The sequence below is a fragment of the Gossypium arboreum genome, chromosome 1 (assembly GCF_025698485.1).
Source record: "Gossypium arboreum isolate Shixiya-1 chromosome 1, ASM2569848v2, whole genome shotgun sequence".
Lineage (NCBI taxonomy): Eukaryota > Viridiplantae > Streptophyta > Magnoliopsida > Malvales > Malvaceae > Gossypium > Gossypium arboreum.
Genome location: NC_069070.1, coordinates 101915288 through 101926515, shown reverse-complemented (window position 1 = coordinate 101926515; position 11228 = coordinate 101915288). Strand labels below are relative to the sequence as shown.

General features: G+C 33.4%; 1 protein-coding gene across 1 annotated transcript; it reads left to right on the top strand.

Moving 5' to 3' along the window:
- Positions 1–6218: 6218 nt before the first annotated feature.
- Positions 6219–10742, top strand: LOC108468136 (endoplasmin homolog). Its single transcript, XM_017768999.2, has 15 exons — positions 6219–6475; positions 6545–6656; positions 6746–6899; positions 6984–7064; positions 7239–7350; positions 7450–7576; positions 7663–7801; positions 7993–8107; positions 8239–8441; positions 8535–8750; positions 8854–9019; positions 9174–9315; positions 9407–9557; positions 9661–10065; positions 10325–10742. Exons 1-15 carry the CDS (start codon positions 6409–6411, stop codon positions 10571–10573), a joined length of 2439 nt encoding a protein of 812 aa, XP_017624488.1. The 5' UTR covers positions 6219–6408; the 3' UTR covers positions 10574–10742.
- The last annotated feature ends 486 nt before the right edge of the window (positions 10743–11228 follow it).

Sequence of the window (11228 nt, the reverse complement as noted above, 5' to 3'; positions counted from 1 at the left end):
CTACAATCTAAAGGTTATTGGGAAGAGATGTTTGAGATTAATTCGGTTGTGATTCTGAGAAATTCTGTGGAAGTTTTTCATGAGAGTTGAAAGCAACTTTTTCTGGTAAGATTTTCGGGGATGAAAATCCCTAAAGGGGGGGGGAGAGTTGTAACAGCCAAATTTTTCAGTGGTGTCGGAAACAGTGATTCGAGATCACTAAATCCGATGAGTAAGTTTAGAAATTTTAACAAATAATAATTATAGGTCAAGCACGAACTTAAAAGAATTATTTTTAATTTGTGAATTTTGCGATTTTAAAAGAATTAATCAGGTAAATTAGGTTGAAAACTAGGTATCGAGACCTCGGATTCATAAACCGAGCCATAAATATTTTTATAAATACTTATGGAGTGTTATTAAGTTAGTATTAAAGTTTCGTTAGAAAATTTTAACGTTTGGTTAGTCAATTAATTAAAAAGGACTAAATTGAAAAAGTGTAAAATTTATTAAATTGTGATTAAATAGTTTAAGTGATTAAAAAGGAGCGATTTAAAAGGCAATTGGACCCAAATTGTATGGGCTGGACGGTTGGGCAAGAAAATCAGCAAAAAAAGACAAGGCGAAATAAGGGCAAAATGGGAAATTTTGTAAATTAAACATATAAAACAAGACAAATTTGAAAAATCTAGAGATATCATCATTTTTCTTCAGTAAAAATGCCATGGGAGGCCTGACAGCTGCTGGTTTTTCATACTTTGGCATATGTGAGTTCAATTCCTGCCCTTTTCTTTGAGATTTTTATGTTTTTGTGACTTTTACAATTAGGTCCAAGTGTTTAATTCATTAGTTTTTGATTTTATGAACCAAATTAAAAGCTATCATTGATAAGTGTTGGCTGTTTATGATGAAATAAAATGAATTTGAAGCTTTGATTTTGTTTTTTTGATGATTTTATCAAGTAATTTCAATAGAAATTGATTTTAGGACCTAATTGTGAAAAAGTTGTGAATTAAGGTTTAGTGTTAAAATTCTAATTTTCAAAGGTTGTGTAATAGTTTAGAATGATGGAATAAAATGTTAATTGAGAAAAATTATCTTAATAGATGGGCTAATTGAGTAAGGACTGAATTGTATGACCTGTGAAATTTAGAGGAAAAATGGTAATAAACATCTTGAACTAAAACAGTTTTAGACAGCAGCAGTAGGTTTACTTTGAAAAATCACCATAAATTTTAAAACTCGAATTAGAGGATGAATAATATATGAAATTAAAGCTTATTGAGTCTAGTTTCTCATAGAAGAAACGATGTAAGCAATTGAATTGTAAATTATGAGATATAATGAATTTTGTGAGACAAGGTTAGAATGAATTCGGGTTCCCCTATTTTGACTTTGGAAAATCAACAAAAATTGGAGAAAATTAATTATAGGCTAAAATTTATATTCTTAGAATCCTTAATGAGTCTATTTTTAATATAAATCAACAGGAACATTATCCGAGTTCTGTACTGTGATATAATTAATTTTTAGTGAAGAAAGGTCAGAACTGTCAAATAGTGAAATAGGGGAAATTTAAATGAATAAACTGTACTAATTGACTAAATCAAAAATTCTGAAAATTTTATGGTGGAATGATATATGAGTCTAGTTTCAGGGAAAATTTACAGATCTTAATTTGGAGCTCTTTATCTCGAATTATAAATAATTGAGTGACTATGACTCGTATGAACAGCTTGATGTGAGCATTAATAAGTAAATTGTGAAATTGTACTCATAAGAATGTTATATACATTAAGGATGTGGAATGGAGAGAAGGAGGAGGAAAACAAATGGTATATGTTTATAAGAAAACAGTATGAGAATGATACATATCATCACATGTATATATATGACTAGTTTCAATATGATGCTTGTTGGGTATGAAGTTGGATTGAAATGTCTAAGGCAAGTATTTTATTCCGCGCATCTGAAATGTAATATTTTATAAAGATATGATCTAGCTTTAAATATAAATGCTTGATGATTAAGCTGAAAATATTTGGTAAGATGATAATCATGGTATAAAAGTATAAGTGGTACCATAATAGACAAGGTAAAATGAGTATGAGAGACACATGTATGATGACATACAAATGCTATGTTTGTAGTTTAATTGAGAATGTTTAATCATTAAATGAATACTATGTTATATGCTTTTGATTTTGTATAAGTGCGTAAGAGATTAAGATTGACCAAGGCTTGGAAATAGCTTAGATATTGACCACACAGGCAGAGACACGGCCGTGTGTCTCAGCCGTATATGGAACACGAATTTAGGACAAGAGGGTGCGATGTGGCTGTGTGCCCCTAAATTGATGATGATGTCATAAACAGAAAGCTCCACGGACAAGGGACACGGGCATGTCCCAAGCCACACGGGCGTGTAGAATCCACACGGCCTAATCACACAGGCGTGTGGGTATTGTTCACAAGTAAAATTTTTTTAAAAAAAAATTAAGCGAAAAATTTTATGAGAAATCAGTTGAGCTTCGACTTGATTTTAATGTTCATTTTGGGCTTCGAGGGCCCAAATAAAAGTCGTTATATATATATATATATATATATGATCTCAGAAAGTGAATAGTAATGTTTCGATTAATCTGTAAATGTTCTGTATGTACTAGTAACACTCTGTAACCCTGTTTCGGCGACGGATACGGGTTAGGGATGTTACAATATGATTAGCTAAAATATGTACTGAATGAAAACTGAAAGTTTACTAAATACCCTATTAACATTATCGGGCTAGTCGGATATAGTTGGCATGCCATAGGATTGAAAGTGTTCAGGGATATTCTGACTTTGTGTCGATGAGGCACTATAAGTGTCGCCTTACTATTACTGTTCCGGATTCATTTCGAAGAAGTACTCGTACCTTCATCATATTCTTATCGTTCCGATTTGTTCGATAAGGTACTCTGTACCGCCATCGACATCTTGTTACCATTATTGTTATCGATACGGTGTATTTCGGCTTCGATCGATGAAACACTATATGCTATCCCGGTGTGTGGGTTGGATCCGTGTATCCGTCCGAGTCCGAGTCTTGTTAATAGGGGAAAATAAAGGTACTGAATAACTGACTGCTACTGAATAAATGACTATTGCTGAATAACTGATTATTACTGAATAATTGACTGTGGCTGAATAAATGACTGTTACTGAATAATTGACTGTGACTGAATAAATGACTATTACTGAATAAATAATTATTATTGAATAATTGATTAATACTGATGACTGACCGATAATGGACAATAAAGACCAATTGATTGTTACTAAAGAATATTGGCTGTTATTGAAATGGAATAGTACAGAATATTGAATGAAAGATGAATAATCTTATTATTCAAAGTGAATTGTAAATAAATATATTGAAAATTGATTATCAAAGAATAATTGATTGTTCTTGAATGATATTGATAAATTGATTGACATTGAAAGATAGTGACTGATATAAAGGTTAGATTAAAACAGATTACTGATTGAAAAGTAAATAGTTTATTATTATTTAAAGATATCGAACAATTACACTATTGATTTTATTATATGATTTTAAGAGTTTGTAATATTTTTCTTACATTATTAAGTGTTCGAATTATAGAAGTACCACTGAGTTCATACTCAGCGTACGGTTTGTTTCCGTGTGCAGGATAAAATAAAGCTAGACCGTTGAATCAGCATCCCAAGTCGATCCTGAATTCAATGAGGTAAAGCATCTTAATTATCGGTAATGACATGTACCTAGGATGTCTTAAGTGTGTATTTTGCATTGTGATTGTAATAGTGTAATAAGTAAATTGATAATTGATAATGATACATGATAAGTGTTTTAAGTCAAGTATTGGATTGGTTTAGTATGGATATTTGTATTGGTTGTGATTTGAAATTTGCAGGGTTGACTAGTAAAGTGTGAAAAGTTCATTATTGAGCCCACACGGCCTGGCATACGGGCGCGTGACCAGACCGTGTGAGACACACAGCTTGCACACGGGCATGTTGTTAGGCCGTGTGTCCCCTGCACCTAAAATGCTACAAAACAGATTGATGCACGGGCTGAGCACACGGACGTGTGTCTTGGCCGTGTGAAATTAATTTGTTCATAGGCAAAAGTCAGAGAGCTCCACGGGTAGAGGACAAGGGCATGTCCAGGCCGTGTAAGCCACACGGTGTGGCCACACGGGCGTGTCACATATGCCACACGGGTGTGTGGTACTGTTCATAAAAGGGAAATTTAAGAATTTTATGAAAAATTTTATAAGCTTCTGATTGAGTCCCGGTTTGGTTTTAACATACATTTTAAGTCTTGAGGGCCCATTAAATAAACATTAAGATATATTTTATGAACTGAATTGTATTTCTTTTTCTATTAATTGTAATCGAACTGCAGTGACCGGTAATACTCCATAATCCTGTTCTGACTACGGGATAGGGTTAAGGGGTGTTACAAGGTAACGTCACAATGTCGACCTTGGATTTTTAAAATTTTACAGTTTAGCCCTATTTTATACTCGGGTCAATAAAAGAGCTTTCTTAAGCTTTATTAAGACTTAAATTTAATTGTATATCATAATATCTAAATGTTTATGACATGATCGAATATTTGAAGGATTTATTTATGATATGCTTAATTTGAAATTTTGAAAATGTTACAAATTAGTCCTTGCTCAATTCCAGATTAATTCTAGACCATATGTAAGCTCGTATAAGGCTTGAGACAGGTTGTATTTGGTGATTATGAACTGAATTGACTATGATTGTATGATTTATATTTAATTTGAATGTTAATTGTCTGTATTTATTCCAACAACAATTGTAGCATTCCATAATTTGAACCGGACGATCGAGTTGAGTGAAGGGTGTTACATAACGTGTGTGATATGATATTTTGAAACTGAGGAAATAATTCAAAAAAAATTTAAAAATATTAAAGCATTAGAAAAATAAATTTTTAATTAAAATAAATCTAAGTACATTGTCTTGAAATAATGATGAGTGACTTTAAAAACACAATTTTGCATTGTTAATCTAATATTAAGAAATCAAATGTAACATATCATTGTAATTACACAAATAACAAAAATATTTGAATTTAATCTTATATATTAAAAACTTCAATATTTATCAACACAAGCATAAAGTCAGCATAAATATTATTTTTCATTTCAATAGAATATGATATTTTCTTTGGTTTAAAAGGATAAATTTTCCTAAATTATAAAAACTTTAAATTTATCATAAAATAATATTATTTTATAATCTAAGATTATTTAAAGAAGAGATGGATTTTAAAACTATCCATTTAAAATTGAATGTGAAAAATAAAAATTTAAAGAAAAATTCTAAAACTTATCTTTTTCTCTAAATAGTTTATATATTTTTTGTTTTATTCGAAATTATGCTGACCTCCGTCTTTGGTTAAAACCAGCCTTTTTTTCCCTGTCAACTACCTTCCCTTTTTTTTTTCTCTCATTCACTTCATGCACCTTCTTTCTTTTCAATTTATAAATTTATTTTATAAGTATCTTTACTACTTTACAAGTTATGTAGGCATATGATAGTGCTTGTATTCACTTTTAGAAATTTTTGTCTACTCTAATAGCACACGTTTTTTAGTTTTGCATATGCATGCAATCTTCATTTTGCAAGTGATTTTAAAGATTATTTTTTCTTTGTCCTCTTGAGTTTGATAAATGCTTAATTTTTTTGTCAATTTTTACCCGTCGCTCTGAACTCTCTAAGATTGATTTTCTTATTGTATAAGTGCATACAATTATTACAAATATGTCATGCTTGAGTTATGACAAAATTAATTATCAACATATTATAATATTCATTTTATACTGAGACTGAAAATTTTATTATATTAATAAAATTTGTATTCCATCACCCACGACAGGTGTTAATAATTTTTTCCCCCAATGGTAAAAATCCTAACGCATCCTAAACATTCCCGTAGAACTATGTAAAAATCCTAACACATCCAAACCAAACTAGGGACCAAAACGAAATCATAATGTGCCACGTTACTGAAAGCAAAACCGTTTGATCATCCACTTGGGCCAAGTAAGCGAAGGAGTTGACGTCTTCTCATGTGGGGCCAACCATAACTCCAAGCCGAAGAAATTAAGCATTGCTAATAAAAAATTGCCACTTGTTACAAAAGTAAACTCTTTAACCGTTATATCGCCATGCTGGCACTCAACCAATTAGAAAAAAATCCTAACGCTTCACTCCCTACCTACGAAAAGATCGAAACTCTTAACCAACAATCATTTGAATTGCTAAAACCTCAGCTATTTAAGAGCACTCCCAAACCAATTCAACATTCCGATACATAGAACTTGCCTAACAATTCCACTAGGTGAAATCTTAAAAGAGCAGCCAATGGGGAATTGGACGATCCCTTCCGCTCTTATTCTTCTTTGCCTTCTCAGTCTCCTCTCAGACCAAGGTAAGTTTAGGCCATTTTTCTTTTTTCCTTTAGCGTTTGAATGCGGAATTTGGATCTACTTTGTTTCAGGTAGGAAACTACAAGCAAATGCCAAGGAAGGAGCCGTGGATCCTCCAAAAGTTGAGGATAATATCGGCGCTGTGCCTCACGGCTTACAAACTGATTCTGATGTTGTTAAAAGGTCGGTGTAATTTTGTTTAAGGATGCAGTCTTCATTAATCTTTGATTTGTTTGTTATATTTGAATCCATTTTTCTTCTTTTGTTTTTAGGGAATCGGATTCGATCTCTTCGAGATCGCTTCGCAACAATGCGGAGAAATTTGAGTTCCAAGCTGAGGTGTCTCGGCTTATGGATATTATTATCAATTCTCTTTATAGCAATAAGGACATTTTCCTCCGAGAGTTGATCTCCAATGCTTCTGATGTAAGTTTTTTGTCATTCTTCCTTGATTGTTTTTAGATATTGTTTCTGAACTCAAATTTTAAATGGAAACTTTTTGATATTTAGGCGTTGGACAAGATTAGGTTTCTTTCACTCACAGACAAAGAGGTTTTGGGCGAAGGTGACACTTCCAAGCTGGAGATCCAGGTTAGTTCTGCACATTAAAACTTTATTTTATAGAAATATAAATGCATGAAATTCTAGGAATAGAATAACTAGACAAAAATGCTATAAAATGACCATGTAAATGTAGAAATCCGGTTTCTGCATCGATGCATGTAAATCTGTGTTCTCTAAGCCTTAAAATTTATGAAATTGCAGATTAAGTTGGATAAAGAGAAGAAAATGCTTTCGCTTCGCGACAGAGGTATAGGAATGACAAAAGAAGATTTAATTAAGAATTTGGGAACAATTGCAAAATCTGGAACTTCGGGTAAATGAATCTTAGATTTTTTTTTCAAGTGATATTGTGTAATTATAATTAAGATTAATTATGCATATTGAATTAATTGATTTTATTTTCTCTATGCAGCATTTGTTGAGAGAATGCAGAGCACTGGAGACCTTAATCTGATTGGGCAGTTTGGAGTTGGGTTTTACTCTGTATATCTGGTAGCTGACTATGTCGAAGTCATTAGTAAACACAATGATGACAAACAGTGAGTCTGCCAACCTTAATTTAGTTTTTATTGAAATGTTTGACTCATTGTTAATAATGGTTTATTGAATGCTTTTTGTTTTTCAGGTATGTATGGGAATCGAAGGCTGATGGGGCATTTGCTATTTCAGAGGACACTTGGAATGAACCACTAGGGCGTGGAACTGAGATTAGACTGCATCTTAGGGATGAAGCTCAGGAGTACTTGGAGGAGAGCAAATTGAAGGTTAGTAAAGCTCAAGTCTCGTTTGTTTACATTACCTTTACTGTAGGTATACTGATTTCATTTGGGATTTATGTGATCCTTCATGTCACCATCCTTTGTATTGTTATCTTCATGGACTCGTGATTTGTTGTATTTATTTTCGCTTTGGCTTTTGAAAATATAACAGAGTATGCTGTGGTTGTAATCTATAGGAATTGGTGAAGAAATATTCTGAATTCATCAATTTCCCCATCTATATCTGGGCAAGTAAAGAGGTTGATGTTGAGGTACCTGCAGATGAAGATGAGTCAAGTGATGAGGAAAGCTGTATGTTTCATTAAAGGAAGCATGTTACTGTTTATTCAAGACTTACTGATGCCATTTTTCCATAATACTAAGAGACTGTGCATGTTCTGATCAAAATTTTTGGTTTCATTCTCTGTTATTGCTACAAACAGCTGATAGCACTTCTTCTGAGGAAGGAGAAGATGAAGCTGAAAAAAGCGAGGATGAAGACACTGAAAAGAAACCAAAGAAAAAGACGGTGAAGGAAACTACTTATGAATGGGAACGTCTGAACGATGTTAAGGCTATATGGTTGCGTAGTCCAAAGGATGTAACAAATGAAGAATACGTAAAATTCTATCACTCTCTGACGAAGGTAATTTGACATAAATTTCCTAGCTCCAGACTACCGAAAACCCTTTGGAGAAGTTACTAACCTTTATTGTTATGTATTTGTGTTGCACTGCAGGACTTTAGTGATGAGAAGCCCATGGCCTGGAGCCACTTCACTGCTGAAGGTGATGTTGAGTTCAAGGCTGTTTTGTTTGTGCCTCCTAAGGCTCCTCATAATCTGTATCAGAGTTACTATAACTCCAATAAATCCAACTTGAAGTTGTACGTTAGACGAGTTTTTATCTCTGACGAATTTGATGAGCTTTTGCCGAAGTTTCTTAGTTTTTTGATGGTAAATGAAAATACGTTATTTTAGTTGACTTAAATTAGCACTAAAGAGGTTTATGGGTCATTTGTTATCTGATTGATTTTTTAATGGATAACCTATTGATCAGGGTCTTGTTGATTCCGATACTCTACCACTCAATGTGTCTCGAGAGATGCTACAAGCTCATAGCAGTCTGAAAACAATCAAGAAGAAACTCGTGAGGAAAGCCCTTGATATGATTCGCAGAATTGCCGACGAGGATCCTGATGAGTTCAGTGGCAAAGATGAGAAGGGTAGGTCATAATTGTTTCTTTGTAGTAATTACTTTGAATTTAATTACAAATATTTCACTCCAGACTGTGGCCTAATGGCCTTTCAAATTCGAAGTCTTTTATCCCAAGTTATTTATTGGTTAATGATTGAAACTGAATATTGATGTGGATGCAGATGTTGAAAAATCTGGCGATGAAGATGAGAAAAAGGGTCAATATACGAAGTTCTGGAATGAATATGGAAAGTCCATTAAACTAGGTATCATTGAGGATGCGACCAACAGAAATCGCTTGGCTAAACTCCTTCGGTTTGAGAGGTATTAGTTTTTGAGGCGGTCTTTTTCCTGGGAATTGGATTTTCCTTTTTCTGCCTCTACTATCATTAATAGTGTATGAATTGCAATGCAGCACCAAGTCAGATGGTAAATTGACTTCACTGGATCAGTACATCTCACAAATGAAATCAGGGCAGAAAGATATCTTCTACATTACAGGAATTAGCAAGGAACAATTGGAAAAATCTCCATTCTTGGAGAGGCTTAAGAAGAAAAATTACGAGGTACTGCAAAAATCTCCATTTTTTCCTTTTGCTTATTTTATTCCTTATGATCTATATTTGTAAATTGTTTTATTTTGTGTCTAATGGCCTTTGTTATTTCCAGGTCATTTTCTTCACGGATCCTGTTGACGAATACCTAATGCAATACCTGATGGATTATGAAGGAAAGCAGTTCCAAAATGTATCCAAGGATGGCCTAAAAATTGGGAAAGACTCTAAGAGTAAGGAACTCAAGGATTCATTTAAGGAACTAACCAAATGGTGGAAGGGTACACTTAAGACTGAGGATGTTGATGAGGTGAAAATAAGCAACCGTTTGGACAACACTCCTTGTGTGGTCGTCACATCGAAGTTTGGATGGAGTGCTAACATGGAGAGACTCATGCAAGCTCAAACCCTAACTGATGCTAGCAAGCAAGCATACATGCGTGGCAGGAGGATCCTTGAGATAAACCCAAGGCACCCAATCATCAAGGAGCTTCGTGAGAGAGTTGTTAAGGACCCCGAGGTATGCACATTTGTAAACCCAAACATCCTTGTTCCCTAGCCATTCATAATTTTCATTTCGGACATTTTTTTTATTATTCATTATGCAGATTCAGCTTATTACTATAAAATTATTAGAGTTAATGGCATGTGTCGTTAAGTGATGCTCACTCCATGATATGGTGTCTGCTTCCTGCATGGACTTATTAACCAACTTGTTAGAGTCGATATCTGTTCTGCTAGTTCCTTTTCCGATTAAAAAACATTTGTTGGATCTTCAGGATGAGGGCGTGAAGCAAACGGCTCAGCTTATTTACCAGACAGCTCTAATGGAGAGTGGCTTCATTTTAACCGATCCCAAGGATTTCGCCTCACGCATCTACAGCTCAGTTAAATCTAGCCTAAATATCGGTCCTGATGCAACAATTGAAGAGGAAGATGATGTGGAAGAAACTGAGACAGAGCCCGAGACAAAAGCAGGTAAGGATGGTGCAGATGCAGAGTCTTCTGATCTCAAGGATGAGTTATAAAATGGGTGAAGCCTTCGGTAATATGGTTTTTTGAGTTTCGGTCTCGAGGGAACCGAAAGAAGTTAAATCTGAAACTTTGATAAAAGAAAAACATTTGATGGTAGAGTTGATGTAACCACTCACCAGGAATTTTGTCTTTAGCATCTAATTATATTATTATGTTGCTCAATTAAGTTGTTTGCCTTCTTTTTTCTCTTCTAATGCATCGCAATGCTTTCAGATTTTCTCATAATAATGCCACTTGTTTTTAACGAGCAAAGCAGAATCTGTTATGTTGGTTTGAAAACCCAATAACTGAACTCAATCCACTTCCACCTATTACTACCTTTAGAACCAATCTAATAATTAGCTTGAGTTGGCATTATATATTATACGGTAAATTATAGAATTAGTCACTCAACTATTTGTGTTTTGTCTATTTTGATTACTCACATATTTAGCCATCAATACTTATACATATATAATTAGATATAATGTAATTATATTTAAATACATAATTAATATTGATAACTTGTATATAAATTTGTGATTTTGATAAACTTAAAACTCAAAACCCTCAAAACAAAGCAAATTTATAATTTTATAATCTTCATTCGTGATTGTTCTAATAGCATTCTCAACAAAAGAACCCAATTTTTTTCTAGGAAACCTAAAT